Source organism: Erinaceus europaeus, chromosome 14 (genome assembly GCF_950295315.1).
Source record: "Erinaceus europaeus chromosome 14, mEriEur2.1, whole genome shotgun sequence".
In the NCBI taxonomy this organism is placed as follows: domain Eukaryota; kingdom Metazoa; phylum Chordata; class Mammalia; order Eulipotyphla; family Erinaceidae; genus Erinaceus; species Erinaceus europaeus.
The window spans coordinates 5799120-5814910 of record NC_080175.1 but is presented as its reverse complement, the minus strand read 5'-3'; the positions used below and the strand labels follow the sequence as shown (position 1 = coordinate 5814910).

General features: G+C 51.2%; 1 protein-coding gene across 1 annotated transcript in view; it reads left to right on the top strand.

Moving 5' to 3' along the window:
• Window positions 1-15791, top strand: part of HTRA1 (HtrA serine peptidase 1) — a 78955-nt gene that overhangs the window by 52275 nt on the left and 10889 nt on the right. The window contains exons 4-5 of the mRNA XM_060171135.1: window positions 12798-12992; window positions 14881-14913. Of these exons, the coding sequence (XP_060027118.1) occupies window positions 12798-12992; window positions 14881-14913 (228 nt within the window). The remainder of the gene's footprint in view (window positions 1-12797; window positions 12993-14880; window positions 14914-15791) is intronic.

Genomic DNA, 15791 nt, shown 5'->3' with positions numbered 1-15791 from the left:
CACACCTATTACAGCTTCCAGGTGTGCTTCCTTTTCCTTCTTCCCTCACAGAGAAGGGAAACAGGACATGATCTCCGCGGGTGTTCTCCAGATTCTCTTCCCTCTCGGTTCTTCTTCTAGCGTTTGCCCTTCTTCCGTAGCCAGTCAACAGCGTCAGGTTGAGCCTGATGTCAAGTTTCGAGACCTCCTTTGAATCTGGAGAGGTGGCAGTCGTTGACTATGTGGGTCATAGTCTGTCTGGAGCCGCAGGGGCAGTTCGGGTCGTCTCTGGCTCCCCAGCGATGGAACATAGCGGCGCACCGGCCATGGCCTGTTCGATAGCGATTGAGGAGGGCCCGATCATAACGTGCTAGGTCAGAGCCGGGTTGACGCTTGCAGGGGTCTGTGATGAGGTGTTTGTTCTTTACCTCAGCTGACTGCCGGCTCTGTTTCCAAGAGTCTGGAACAGAGAAGTTCAGTGTAGGCGTAGGGGACCAGATTGGGTGACGAGACGTCAAGCGTTGGACAGGGTGGGCGAAGATCTCCGCGTATATTGGCAGGTCCGGTCGAGCGTAGACGTGGGAAATGAACTTAGATGATGCCGCATCCCGACGAATATCTGGCGGGGCGATGTTGCTAAGAACTGGCAGCCATGGAACCGGGGTGGAACGGATGGTTCCAGAAATGATCCTCATGGAGGAATATAATTTGGAATCGACCAAGTGGACATGGGGGCTACGGAACCATCCTGGGGCACAGTATTCTGCAGTGGAATAACATAATGCCAGAGAGGATGATCGTAGTGTGGAAGCGCTCGCACCCCATGAGGAGCTGGCAATGATGTGATTCCTTGCGCCCACCTTTGCTGCAGTTTTTATGAGATGTTCGTGAAATGACAGGGTGCGATCGAGAGTAACGCCAAGATAGACTGGCTGGGCTTCATGCCGGATTCTCGTATCGCTAAGCTGCACATGAAGCTCACGCGAGGCCGAGGCATGGTGTAGATGGAAAACAGATGATACCGTTTTTGCAGTGCTAGGGATTAGTCGCCATTTTTTACAGTCATCAGATATCAGAGACATGTCTTTCGTGAGTGTTTCCTCGAGGATGTCGAACTTGGATGCCTGAGTTGCACAGCAGATGTCATCGGCGTAGATGAACTTCCTTGAAGAAGTTTCTGGGAGGTCATTGATGTAAATATTAAATAGCGTAGGAGCCAGAACAGAGCCCTGGGGGAGGCCACTTGAGACAGGTCTCCATCTGCTAGACTTTTCACCCAGATGCACCCAGAATCTTCTGTTTTGGAGAAGAAACGATATAGTGTTGGCCACCCATGGAGGCAGGCATCTTGAGATCTTGACTAGGAGACCACGGTGCCAGACTGTGTCATAGGCTGCTGTGAGATCAACAAAGACAGAACCCGTCTTTAAATTCTTCTGGAATCCATTTTCAATGTAAGTTGAGAGGGCCAGGGTAGAAACAATGGTTCCTGGCCACAAAAGTTGGCCTTCTCTTACTGCCACTGGTTTCTGTCCAGTCTGTGGCTACTTGTGCCTTATAATGGCAGAATTGGGCAATTAGGATGGAGACCAAATGACTCATGAACCCAAAAGTGTTAACATTCTAGCTTTTCACAGAAAATTTGCCAGCTTCAGTGTGAGATGATGAACACCTGTGGAGCTGAATGTCTTCCTAAACCCAGAAGAGTGAATAATAGTGACCAAAGGGGAAAGGCCAGAGAATCACCGTCTCTGGGGATGAGGCATCGCACTTCTTGCTCAGTGAGACAGAGGACAGCATTGTGCTTTTGCCCATTTCTCTGGAATAGTGATAGAATGAATTCCCAGGTGTTTTCAACTATTATTCAATTATAATAACCTACTGATCTTTTGAGGTCTTATTTTTTTAAAAAACGATTAAAAAATTTCATTCATTTTTTTTTTTATTGCCATCAGGGTTGTCACTCGGGCTTGGTGATTGCATGACAGAAGTCCACTGCTCCCAGTGCCGATTTTTTTCTCTCTCTCTCCGCCTCTCTTTATTTTTGATAGGATAAAGAGAAATTGAGAAGGGAGAGAGAGGGAGATCAAGATAGGTAAGTAGATAGGTAGATAGATAGATAGATAGATAAACTGATTTACCAGTCATGAAATCCCCCCCCCAAGTGAGGTCTGGGGGCTTTAATCCTGGGTCTTTAGCATGGTAACGTGTGCCCTCAGCCAAATGCTCCACCACCCAGCCCCAACCTGTCCCTTCTCTTGGTTGTTCCTTACTCTTTCACTGAGTTTATACGCATTTATTGGGTGCGTACCTTGAGCAAATACTGTTGTTACGGAGTGAGGGTGTACCAGCCGCGGGAAGAAGCCTTGAAGTCTATAATTCAGCATGGAAGCAAATTGGCTGGAATGAATAAATGGTGATAAGTATAAAAAAGGGACAAACAGAGGCAGCAGAAGGCGTTGGGAGCTGGAAAGATCCTCACACTTAAGTGTAGGCAAGGAAACTTCTCTGAGGAGGTGACATTCCCACCGAGACAGGAAAGGCAGCTCGAGCCAGGCCAGGGCAAGAGCAGGGACTGCAGCCGCTTAGTTCTGCTTTGCACCCAGCCTGGAGCCAAGTACAAATTGATTTCCCAGTGAGTTTCTTAAAAGCTCTCCAGAACACAGGCCGACGTTTCAGATCAGCTGATTCTCAGCTCTTTCTTAATAGCCGTGGCTCTTTGCGGGCCCTGGTCATATTCTGGAAGGCTTCAGTTTCTTCAGTTGTCAGTCTCCTGAAAGTCTCTTAAGACTTCTCACAATAACTTCTCAGAAGAGAGTTGTAGATCCACTGATACCAAGACCCATTCTCAGCGCTCACATGATCTAACCCAAAACTGGCTGCCTAACACCATTCAGACCGCTTTCTCTGGCGAGGGAGAAAGATTTTCTAGCGACTTGAGGACTACTTAGTTTGACAAATCATTTTTGTTCACTACAGCGCCAGGATAGAATGACAGGAACACAGTAAATTAACTTTAGGGACTTTTCCTCTTTGCCTTGGCTACCGGGCAGCTCACAGACAAACAAGTGCAAACAGTGAAACAAACCGAAACGCTGGTCCTGTGGTCAGACTGTTCTCTCTGACCTCATTTGATGTCATGAAGATGAATACTGACAATATGTTCATTTCAGGTTATTTTCATAAGTAGGTCATGCATCTGTATGTAGCACTTTGAGAAAAATAAAATTAAAAAGGATTGGCGTGCCCTGGGCTGTTTCTCCACCTGACAGTGAGTAGTGGACACCCAGTGTATCTTCCTTTTGGTCCGATGGACACTGAGTGTGCTGGGTGAATGTGCTGGCTGGGCTCACCAAAAGGTGTGAGACCACAGCCTTCCCCTTGAAGGACCTGGTGGCAAGAAGCTATTCCCCAGATGATTAAAACTCTGACTGGACTGGGGAAATAGCGTAATTGTTATGCAAAAAGCTTTTCTTGCCTGAAGCGCCAAGATCCCAGGTTCAGTCCCCAGCACCACCGTAAACCAGAGCTGAACAGTGCTCTGGTAAAACAAAACAAAACAAAACAAAACAAAACAAAACAAAACAAAACAAAACAAAACAACTCAGGCTGTAGCCAGAGTTCACCACATTTTTGAGATCCTGATGGACCTTTTAAGGACATCTTTTAAAATTATTTTTTCCCCACTCTTATTTGTGATTCTTAGTGGGCTACAAGATTATAAGATTATGTGGTCTAGTCCCACACCACACCCACCACCAAATGCTGTGTCCTCACCCTCCCACCTCTCAGATTTAGACCCCGTAGTTCTCAGAAGTCTTAGAAACAGTTTGCTTCCTTCTGCATTTTTTTTTAAATTTCAAGTTTCATGGGTTTCAGTTCTCTAGAGTCCACGTATGCTGGTTGTCTCTCACCTCTTATTTTGCTGAGCACAATCACTTCAAGTTCCGTATGTTTTGTCCCAAAGAATACAATATCATCTTATTTGATGGCAGAGTAGTATTCCATGGAGTCTACATCCCACAACTTCTTTAGCCAGTCACCTGTGATGGGCTTTCAGGCTGCTTCTGCTCCTTGGCGATTGTGAATAATGCAGCTGTGAACAGCGGGGTACATGTGTCCCTTTGAATCAGTATTTGAGTGTCCACTGGATTGATTCTTTCATCTGTGTTCACAGGAACTGACTTGTATCAGTATTTATTGGCCAAGCAGCCTGTGCTGTGTGCTGGGTGAGTGGCTGTCAGTGCGTATAAGTGGACAGGTTGTTGTCAGTTACCCCCCACCACACACACACACACACACACACACACACACACACACACGGAATCTTCAGAGTCTCCAGCCTCTGGGCTCCACAGGCCTCCCTTGGCATTTTGTGGTTTCAACAAGAAGAATAAAGAGATATTTGCAATACCCACATTTCTTGTATAGTTGAGAGGAGGCTGAATATTATGGTGGAATTTATAAGCATTGAGGGGGAAGGTTACTTACTTCATTTGCTCTCCATCTCTCTTTTCCTTTTAAATATTTTGTTTTCTTTTTGTTTTGCTTTTGTCTAACTGGTACCTTGGGTATGTTTGGTTTTACTGCTCTCAGCTTGTCTCTTTTCATTCAGAGAGAGAGAGAGGAGGGGTCTGTGAGGTGGCTGACCTGGTTAAGCGTGCACACATTACTGCCTGCAAGGATCCAGGGGTTCAAGCCCCTGGCCTCTACCTTCAAGAGGGAAGCTTCAAAGGGTTGGGGGTGGAGAGAAAGAGAGAGACTTGTAGCACTGCTCCACCGCTCCTGGAGCCCCCCCTCACAGGTGGAGACCGGGGACTTGAACCCAGGTCCTTGCTCACGGTCAAATGTGAACTGAGTGGTCCGGGAGGTGGCACAGTGGTAAAGCTTTGGATTCTCAAGCATGAGGTCCTGAGTTTGATCCCTGGCAGCACATGTGCCAGAGTGATGTCTGGTTCTTTCTCTCTCTTCCTATCTTTCTCATAAATAAATAAAATCTTTAAAAAAAAAAGTGAACTGAACCAAGTGCCTCACCACCTAGTTCCTTCTATTCTGCCTTTGAATTTGTGCTTTGTAAGTGAAGTTTGATGAGATTATTTGCCAGGGGCTTCCCTGGGCGGCTTCTCAGCCTCCCTGTTCCTGTCCCTTGGGTCACATTACCCCCCACCCCCCATACACACACACTGCCCTTTCACAGGGGATGCAGGTTTGGGGAGTCAATTGAACACACCCCATGGCATCTCAGGGTTTTGAGTGCACGGGTCCTTCATGGGCCTTCCAAGCAGATGCCGCCACGTGGGAGGACGGAGAGGCACCGGGCACAGTGCGCGGTTCTGCCAGCTCAGCCTCTGGCCAGAGCTCCGAGTTCCTCGGGTGTCCAGCCTCCCTTGTGAGCATCTTCATGCCCCAGGGGTTGTGACATTAAATGGCAAATAAAAAGCACTGTAGTAGGTCACGAGAGGGAGGGAGAGACAGAAAGAAATAATACACAGTAAATAAAGAATAACATTAAAATGTGTTTTAAAAACCACTTGATACTTTAGGAGCCTAAGTAACACTTTGCTGTCCTTTGCCAGCAAGGCGTCTGCATGCTCACTTTGCCTGCCCTGAGTGACACTCAGGCCCATCTGGGATGGACCCCACTGTCCTCCTCGAAGGCCCGTGTCCCCGTGTCCCCTTCCCCCCTCCCCCAGCTGGCTGACACAGGCAAGTCTCAGATGCACCGCCACCTCTCCCCCCACACCCCCATTCTTTCCAGCTTCGGGGGAAAGAGAGCTTTGCTGTCTGTCTCCCCCATTGCGTGTTTTTTGGAGAAAATGAGAGGTCAGCATAAGCGTTTCCAGAAGGCTTGGATCACTGTGTTGAGCCTCTGCCAGTTGCTGCAACTTGAGTCTTTGAAGCTTTGAGACTTTAAGCGGGGGGGACCCGCCCCGGGCGCTCCTCAGCGGAGCTGCAGACTCAGCAGCTCAAGTGTATCTGTAACAGCTCCTTATGCTTCTCAAGGAAGAGAAAGAAGTGGCAGAAAAGAAAGTCACCAAAGGGTTCCTCAGGGAGGGGAGGGAGTAGGGCTGCTTTATGCCCCCTTCCCCAAACTTCAGGGATCAGTGAAACCATCAAAGCCTGTCAGGCAAACCCCCTGAAGTGGCTGGGGCTGAACCATGGACGGCTCCCTCCTTCTAGGTCCTTGATCTCAAGTTCCTGGTTGAGCCAGCTTCTGGAGAATTCTAGGCCTCCCCTCGGTGCCTCTGGGAGTTGGGAGGGGCTGTCTGACCCTGCTGGAGGGTTGGAAGCAAAAAATGATTCCTACAAGACTGTGGGGTCTGCAGTGATTCTGCCAGATTGGGCTATTGCCTCCTGATAGATTTGTTTATTCATATTAACTAGGTCTTTTGTAAAGAACCCCTGTTATCACAGCCAGGGTGATCTGGGACATCTCTGGGCCTAGCTACCTTTTTTTTTTTTTTAATTTTATTTATTTTAAAACTTATTTTATTTGGGAGTCAGGCGGTAGCACAGTGGGTTAAGCGCACATGGCGCAAAGTGTAAGGGCTGTGTAGGGATCCCGGTTCGAGCCCCCGGCTCCCCACCTGCAGGGAAGTCGCTTCACAGGTGGTGAAGCAGGTCTGCAGGTGTCTGTCTCTCCCCCTCTCTGTCTTCCCCTCCTCTCTCCATTTCTCTCTGTCCTATCCAACAATGATGACATTAATAACAACAATAAAAAAGGGCAACAAAAGGGAATAATAAATAAATATTAAAAATTATTTTATTTTTTATTCATGAAGAAGGTAGAGAAAGAACCAGACATCACTCTGATACATGTGCTGCCAGGGATTGAACTCAGGACCTCACGGTTGAGTGGCCTGTGCTTTACCCACTGTGCTGCCTCTCTGACCACCCTAGCTCCTTTTAGACGTTTATTTAATGGGGGTGAGGGCAGGGAAAGAGAATGATGGGGCAGAGAAAGAGAAGGGAACCACAGCATCGCTCTGGGCACATGTGATGCTGGGCATCAAACCTGGGGCCTCAGGCACACAGTCTGGGGCTCTGCTCACTGTGCCACCTTCTGGTGGGCCAGCTCCCTGATTTCAGAAGTAGTAAGACAGACCCAGAGAAGGCAGTCAGGTGGCCCGGAGCGGCGTCCCCAAGAGGATTCAGATGTCCTGCTCCTGGGGCAGCACGGTCCTGCAGCAGATGGAGGTTGAGATGAGAACACTGTCCTGGCTGCTGCCCGTGAGCCCTTGACCTGGTGCCAGTCTTCTCTCGAGCGCACAGCCAGCTCCCTCCTCTGTCAGGGTCTCTCCTCTGTCAGGGTCCCTCCTCTGTCAGGGTCCCTCCTCTGTCAGGGCCCCTCCTCTGTCAGGGCCCCTCCTCTGTCAGGGCCCCTCCTCTGTCAGGGCCCCTCCTCTGTCAGGGCCCCTCCTCTGTCAGGGTCCCTCCTCTGTCAGGGTCTCTCCTCTGTCAGGGTCCCTCCTCTGTCAGGGTCCCTCCTCTGTCAGGGTCTCTCCTCTGTCAGGGTCTCTCCTCTGTCAGGGTCTCTCCTCTGTCAGGGTCCCTCCTCTGTCAGGGTCTCTCCTCTGTCAGGGTCTCTCCTCTGTCAGGGTCTCTCCTCTGTCAGGGTCCCTCCTCTGTCAGGGTCTCTCCTCTGTCAGGGTCCCTCCTCTGTCAGGGTCCCTCCTCTGTCAGGGTCTCTCCTCTGTCAGGGTCTCTCCTCTGTCAGGGTATCTCCTCTGTCAGGGTCTCTCCTCTGTCAGGGTCTCTCCTCTGTCAGGGTCTCTCCTCTGTCAGGGTCTCTCCTCTGTCAGGGTCTCTCCTCTGTCAGGGTCCCTCCTCTGTCAGGGTCTCTCCTCTGTCAGGGTCCCTCCTCTGTCAGGGTCCCTCCTCTGTCAGGGTCCCTCCTCTGTCAGGGTCTCTCCTCTGTCAGGGCCCCTCCTCTGTCAGGGTCCCTCCTCTGTCAGGGTCCCTCCTCTGTCAGGGTCCCTCCTCTGTCAGGGCCCCTCCTCTGTCAGGGTCTCTCCTCTGTCAGGGCCCCTCCTCTGTCAGGGTATCTCCTCTGTCAGGTTCTCTCCTCTGTCAGGGTCCCTCCTCTGTCAGGGCCCCTCCTCTGTCTGGGTCCCTCCTCTGTCAGGGCCCCTCCTCTGTCAGGGTCCCTCCTCTGTCAGGGTCCCTCCTCTGTCAGGGTCCCTCCTCTGTCAGGGTCTCTCCTCTGTCCGGGTCTCTCCTCTGTCAGGGTCTCTCCTCTGTCAGGGTCTCTCCTCTGTCAGGGCCCCTCCTCTGTCAGGGTCTCTCCTCTGTCAGGGTCCCTCCTCTGTCAGGGTCCCTCCTCTGTCAGGGTATCTCCTCTGTCAGGGTCTCTCCTCTGTCAGGGCCCCTCCTCTGTCAGGGTCTCTCCTCTGTCAGGGTCTCTCCTCTGTCAGGGTCCCTCCTCTGTCAGGGTCCCTCCTCTGTCAGGGTCTCTCCTCTGTCAGGGTCCCTCCTCTGTCAGGGTCTCTCCTCTGTCAGGGTCTCTCCTCTGTCAGGGTCCCTCCTCTGTCAGGGTCCCTCCTCTGTCAGGGTCCCTCCTCTGTCAGGGTCTCTCCTCTGTCAGGGTCTCTCCTCTGTCAGGGTCTCTCCTCTGTCAGGGTCTCTCCTCTGTCAGGGTCTCTCCTCTGTCAGGGTCCCTCCTCTGTCAGGGTCCCTCCTCTGTCAGGGTCCCTCCTCTGTCAGGGTCTCTCCTCTGTCAGGGTCTCTCCTCTGTCAGGGTCTCTCCTCTGTCAGGGCCCCTCCTCTGTCAGGGTCTCTCCTCTGTCAGGGTCCCTCCTCTGTCAAGGCCCCTCCTCTGTCAGGGTCTCTCCTCTGTCAGGGCCCCTCCTCTGTCAGGGTCTCTCCTCTGTCAGGGTCTCTCCTCTGTCAGGGTCCCTCCTCTGTCAGGGTCCCTCCTCTGTCAGGGTCTCTCCTCAGTCAGGGTCTCTCCTCTGTTAGGGCCCCTCCTCTTTCAGGGTCCCTCCTCTGTCAGGGTCCCTCCTCTGTCAGGGTCCCTCCTCTGTCAGGGTCCCTCCTCTGTCAGGGTATCTCCTCTGTCAGGGTCCCTCCTCTGTCAGGGTCCCTCCTCTGTCAGGGTCCCTCCTCTGTCAGGGTCCCTCCTCTGTCAGGGTCCCTCCTCTGTCAGGGTCCCTCCTCTGTCAGGGTCCCTCCTCTCTCAGGGTCTCTCCTCTGTCAGGGTCCCTCCTCTGTCAGGGTCTCTCCTCTGTCAGGGTCTCTCCTCTGTCAGGGTCCCTCCTCTGTCAGGGTCCCTCCTCTGTCAGGGTCTCTCCTCTGTCAGGGTCCCTCCTCTGTCAGGGCCCCTCCTCTGTCTGGGTCCCTCCTCTGTCAGGGCCCGTCCTCTGTCAGGGTCCCTCCTCTGTCAGGGTCCCTCCTCTGTCAGGGTCCCTCCTCTGTCAGGGTCTCTCCTCTGTCAGGGTCCCTCCTCTGTCAGGGTCCCTCCTCTGTCAGGGTCCCTCCTCTGTCAGGGTCTCTCCTCTGTCAGGGTCTCTCCTCTGTCAGGGTCCCTCCTCTGTCAGGGTCTCTCCTCTGTCAGGGTCTCTCCTCTGTCAGGGTCTCTCCTCTGTCAGGGTCTCTCCTCTGTCAGGGTCCCTCCTCTGTCAGGGTCCCTCCTCTGTCAGGGTCCCTCCTCTGTCAGGGTCCCTCCTCTGTCAGGGTCCCTCCTCTGTCAGGGTCCCTCCTCTCTCAGGGTCTCTCCTCTGTCAGGGTCCCTCCTCTGTCAGGGTCTCTCCTCTGTCAGGGTCTCTCCTCTGTCAGGGTCCCTCCTCTGTCAGGGTCCCTCCTCTGTCAGGGTCCCTCCTCTGTCAGGGTCTCTCCTCTGTCAGGGTCTCTCCTCTGTCAGGGTCCCTCCTCTGTCAGGGCCCCTCCTCTGTCAGGGTCCCTCCTCTGTCAGGGTCTCTCCTCTGTCAGGGTCTCTCCTCTGTCAGGGTCTCTCCTCTGTCAGGGTCCCTCCTCTGTCAGGGTCTCTCCTCTGTCAGGGCCCCTCCTCTGTCAGGGTCTCTCCTCTGTCAGGGTCCCTCCTCTGTCAGGGTCCCTCCTCTGTCAGGGTATCTCCTCTGTCAGGGTCTCTCCTCTGTCAGGGCCCCTCCTCTGTCAGGGTCTCTCCTCTGTCAGGGCCCCTCCTCTGTCAGGGTCTCTCCTCTGTCAGGGTCTCTCCTCTGTCAGGGTCTCTCCTCTGTCAGGGTCCCTCCTCTGTCAGGGTCCCTCCTCTGTCAGGGTCCCTCCTCTGTCAGGGTCTCTCCTCTGTCAGGGTCTCTCCTCTGTCAGGGTCTCTCCTCTGTCAGGGTCTCTCCTCTGTCAGGGTCTCTCCTCTGTCAGGGTCTCTCCTCTGTCAGGTTCCCTCCTCTGTCAGGGCCCCTCCTCTGTCAGGGCCCCTCCTCTGTCAGGGTTTCTGTTACTTGCTGCTGAAAACACCTTCCTTGAGACACCCAGATCATTTCTGTGTTGTCTTCTCCTCAGATCTGTAAGATTAGGCTGAGCTGGCCACTGTGTGGACTTCGTCTCTTGTCACCTTGTGAATTGTCCCTCAGCCGGCCTGGAGGGCAGGGTGCAGTCCCCTGATCCCTGGAGATGGCTGTGAAGGAAGGAGCAGACAGCAGTGTGCTTGCCGGGAAAGTTCTTTCATGTTCCTGGGTGGGGCGCTGCCTGGCCCGAGGGCTGGTGCTGCTTTCTTGTCAGCTGAGGGAATGGCGAGAGGCTACCCATCTTGTGTTCCTTCACCTGCCCCTTCCAAGTCTGGCATTAACTGCACTCAGTGAGATCCCTGCGGGCAGTAACCCCACAAGGTGTGTCGCACCTGCGGGCCACCCTCACCTGGGCTGGATACTTGTAGGGCTGCTTCAGCACTTGAGAAGCGTCCCCATTATAAAGCGGGGACTTGAAGCAGGGTCCTAGTGCGGGTCTCTGTGCATGGTGCTGGGTGCACCACTGCCCAGGGTCTGAGAAAAGAGATTTGCCAAGTGTTTGCTGCTCCTGCATGTTGAGATTCTAGAGAAATGTCTCCTGTGTGTGTCTCCTTATCTCTTGCCCCTAAGGCTCCAATCTCTCTAATATCTCTAATGTTTTAAAGTTTCTGATCTCTTTAATGTCTCTTGAGAGTGCGCTGTTTCTATATTGGGCACGCGTGCATATAGTAATGTCAAATATAAACATCTTCCTTTAAAATTTTTTTTATTATCTTTATTTTGTTTGACAAAACAGCCAGAAATCAAGAGAGAACGAGGTGATAGAGGAGAGAGGCAGTGAGACACCTGCAACACCACTTCATCACTTGCAAAGCTTTTCTCCTGCAGGTGGGGACCAGGGACTTGAACCCAGGTCCTTGCGTTCTGCAATGTGCCACCACCACCTGGCCCCAAGTATAAACATCTTATGGGTCAGACATAAGCATGGATGTCAACATCTTTTTTTTTAAAAAAAAATTTATTTATTTATTTCCTTTTTGTTGCCCTTGTTGGGATGTCAACATCTTAAAGGCATGGTTACACCTGTTATCTCTTATTCTGGTGACTACATGAGAGAAGATGTTTACTCTGCAAATCCTGACCTTACCACCCGAAGGATGTGGCCTAATTCAGGGATATCAGATAAGGCCGACTGCATGCTAGCCTGAAGGCCTGTTGACCACCGGACTGTGTTTACCCTGACAGGGGCCAAATAGTCCCCTAGGGTCTAGAGATAGAGCTACAGAGAAAGCCAAGAATTTCTGACATGTCTGGTGTAATAATACATGGCTGATAGTAATGGAGAAAAATGACTTATCTCACCTCTCCAGAGCCTTCCCCCACTAGGAAAAGATAGAAACAGGTTGGGGGGTATGTGTCGACCTGCCAATGCCCATGTCCAGTGGAGAAGTAATTACAGAAGCCAGACCTCCCACCTTCTGCACCCCATAAAGAATTTTGGTCCATACTCCCAGAGGGATACGTGAATGGGGAAGATGGCCGAAGGGCTCTGAACCCAAATTCCACCAGGACCCGAAGCGTTTGTCACCAAGCATCTTGCTTTGGTGCCATCACAGAAAGGGAAGTGAATCTGAAAAACACCGGGGGGAAGCCAGGCACCGTTTTCCATGTCAAAGAGGAGAGGAAAAAAAAGAAAGGACACTCAGAAGTAGTAGTAGGTGTAGGTGTGATTTAGAAAGGAAGTGGAGGGGAGTTGGGCGGTAGCGCAGCGGGTTAAGCGCATGCGGCGCAAAGCGCAAGGACCTGCGGAAGGATCCAGGTTCAAGCCCCCGGCTCCCCACCTGCAGGGGAGTCACTTCCCAGGCGGTGAAGCAGGTCTGCAGGTGTCTGTCTTTCTCTCCCCCTCTCTGTCTTTTCCATATCTCTCCATTTCTCTCTGTCCTATCCAACAATAGCGACATCAGTGACAATGATAATAATAACCACAACAATGGTGAAACAACCAGGCTAACAAAAGGGAAAAAATGGCCTCCAGGAGCAGCGGATTCATGGTGCAGGCACTGAGCCCTGGCAATAACCCTGGAGGCAAGAAAAAAAAAAAGAGAAAGAAAGGAAGTGAAGGCAGGAGCGTAGAGAAAAAAAATGGGGGAAAAAGATATAGAGATTTCTAGATATAAAGTCAACCCATGTCTGTGACCTTGGGAGAACTATTGCAGCTTCCAATGGAGGAAATGGGAACACAAAACTCTGGTAGTGGGAATGGTGTGGGATTGTACTAGTTATCTTATCATTTTGTAAATCAATATTAAGTCACTAATAATAGTAATAAAAAGAACGCCAGTTCAGCAGGGAAATAGCAGGCCTTCATCAGGAGTTTTCCAACACCTGTGCTTTCAGGGAAAGCTACCGGTGCTGCTACTAGGTCGTTCCTCAGAGCTGCGGCCCGGGGAGTTTGTGGTGGCCATCGGGAGCCCCTTCTCGCTGCAGAACACGGTCACCACGGGCATTGTCAGCACCACACAGCGCGGCGGCAAGGAGCTGGGGCTGCGCAACTCGGACATGGACTACATCCAGACGGACGCCATCATCAACGTGAGCCCCTGGGAATGCAGGGCCCAGGGCCCAGCCAGCCCCCACACTCACTGGCAGCACACGCGGCCTCCTCTGACCCTCAGCCACTTCTGGGGAGCCCTCTGGAGGGGACTCTGGGTTGACTGAGGTCTGCTTCCTCCTTCCCCGCCTCACCCCCGCCTCACCCCAGGGCCAGTGGGCCTGAGGTGGGCTTGCTGTTGTGGTTTCCTGGCTGCAGGCCCCTGAGCTTGGTGCAAGCCAGACCCTGGGAGCTGCCCCGTCTCACCCCACACAGCCCGCTCCACAGAATCTTTATTTTTATTTTTATTTATGAAATGGAAATATCGACAAGACTGTAGGATAGGAGGGGTACAATTCCACACAGTTCCCACCCCCAGAACTCCATATCATGTATCCCATCCCCTCCCTTGAGAGCTTTCTGGTTTTTATGTGTTGTTTTTGTGTGTGTGTTTTTTTTTTTTTTTTTTTTTTTGCCTTCAGGGTTATTTATTGCTGGGGCTCAGTGGCTGCACCACGAACCCACTTCTCCTGGATGCTGCTTTTTCTCTTTGGTTGCCTTTGTTGTTTTATCATTGTTGTGGTTATTATTATTGTTTTTTTTGAATTTATTTCTTTATTGGGGAATTAATGTTTTACATTCAACAGTAAATACAATAGTTTGTACATGCATAACATTCCACAGTTTCCCATTTAACAATACAACCCCCACTATGTCATTTATCATCCTTCATGGACCTGTATTCTCCCCAGCCACCCACCCCAGAGTCTTTTACTTGGGGGCAATATGTATTATTGTTGTTATTGATGTCATTGTTGTTGGATAGGACAGAGAAATGGAGATAGTAGGGGAAGATAGAGAGGGGGAGAGAAAGAGAGACACCTGCAGACCTGTTTCACCACTTGTGAAGTGACTCCCCTGCAGGTGGGGAGCCGGGGGCTCGAACTGGGATCCTTGCACTAATTCTTGCGCTTCATGCCATTGCGCTTAACCCGCTGCACTACCGCCCAACCCCCAATAGCTTTCCTATTCTTTATTCCTCTGGGAGTGTGGACCCAGGGTCACTATGGGGTGTAGAAGGTGAGAGGTCTGGCTTCTATAATTTCTTCCCCCACTGAACATGGGTGTTGACAGATCGATCCATACTCCCAGCCTGTCTTTTTATTTTTATTTATTTTAATCCTATATATATATATATATATATTTTTTTTTTTTTTTTTAATGGTCACCATGCTTATCACAGGGGCTTAATGCCAGCACTGTGAATCTAGTGGCCTTTTCTCTCTTTTTTTTTTTCCTGTATATTATTGACAGGACAAAGAGAAACTGAGGGGGGAGAAATTGAGAGACAGAAAGATAGACACCTGCAGACCTGCTTTACCACTGGCTCATGAAGCGTCCCTCCTGCAGGTGGGGAGCGGGGGCTCGAACCTGGGTCCCGGCTTATGGTGATAGGTGCACTTACATGGGCACACCACCCACCGCCTCAGAGGAGCCCCCCTCCGCCCCGCCCCACAGCTGCCCTGCCATCTGTGTGAATATACACACATGAATTTCCAGCCCCCAAGCGTGCTCACACAGACCAGGGCCTGTGTCCACCGGAAATGGCAAGATGCTGGAACATGTGGGCAGCCAACCAAGTCCAGAGAAGGAAGTTGTGTTGGGTATTTGAAGGCGGGCAGGCTTGACCTCCAGGCCTGGGAATAAAGATGGAAAGTCCCATTGGTAGGTCATGTAGAACTTTCTGGAAATGGGTAAGGCTCTTTAATGTCCAGCCAAAGGTAAATTGATAGGGACAAATCCCAAGAAAGAAGTTGTACTGGGAGGGGAAGCAGATCAGATCATGTCTTGACATAAATTTACAACCTTGTCATTTCTGCTTCATTTCAGTACGGAAACTCTGGAGGCCCATTAGTAAACCTGGTAAGGTTTTTTTTTCTTCTACTTTTCCTCCTTTTCCTCTGCCTCCCCCCCTCATATATATATCTAACCAGAGCATAGATCAGCTCCGGCTTATGGTGGTGCGGGAAATTGAATTTGGGACTTTGGAGCCTCGGGCAGGAGAGTCTCTTTGCATAACCATTATTGCTATCTACCCCCCCCCCCAGGTTTTTTTTTTCTCTCTTTTTAAGACCTCAATTTGCCATAACATGTTATCTAATTCTTGGAAAGGAGGTTCTTGTGCCTGTATTGTGTCGAAAGAGCTCTTATCTTTTCTGGAAAGAGTCAGTCATACTGGAGTGGAGGGCTAGGAATGTTACGCTGGTAGACAGACTGTGTTTTGCTGGAGAGGAGGAAGAGGAAATAGTCCACCCCACCCTCCCCTAGTTCTCTAGGTTAATCTAGGTTCCAGATGCCCGACTGGTAATCTAACATAAGACAGATCAGCAGGAGAGAGAACAAATTTCTTATACACATGTTGGAGAACCTACGTAGACTTGGATTCCAAACTCGATGAGGAGAAAGGAGGGTCTCCGTCCTGAGCTAAGGGATAGGACAGGACTGGGGATGAGGGGCTTCCTGGAGGCAGGTGGAGGCTCATAAGACAAAGGCCAGAGGCTTTGTCGTCCTGTGTTCCCCTTGCCAGCTAGAGACATCGCTAATGGAAAGATGATTTCTGGTATAAAAAGAAAACAGAAACAAAACTGTCTTCCTTCTGGATCATCCCCTCCTTGCATTCTCCTAGGTAGTTGAAGGAGGGGTGGGAGTCTCCCCCAGCCTGCAGGGCTTCTGTTCTCATCTGCACATAGTTCCGCAGGCCACAGTGACATGTCTGGGGAAGGGCTGTTCGCAGCATCCCG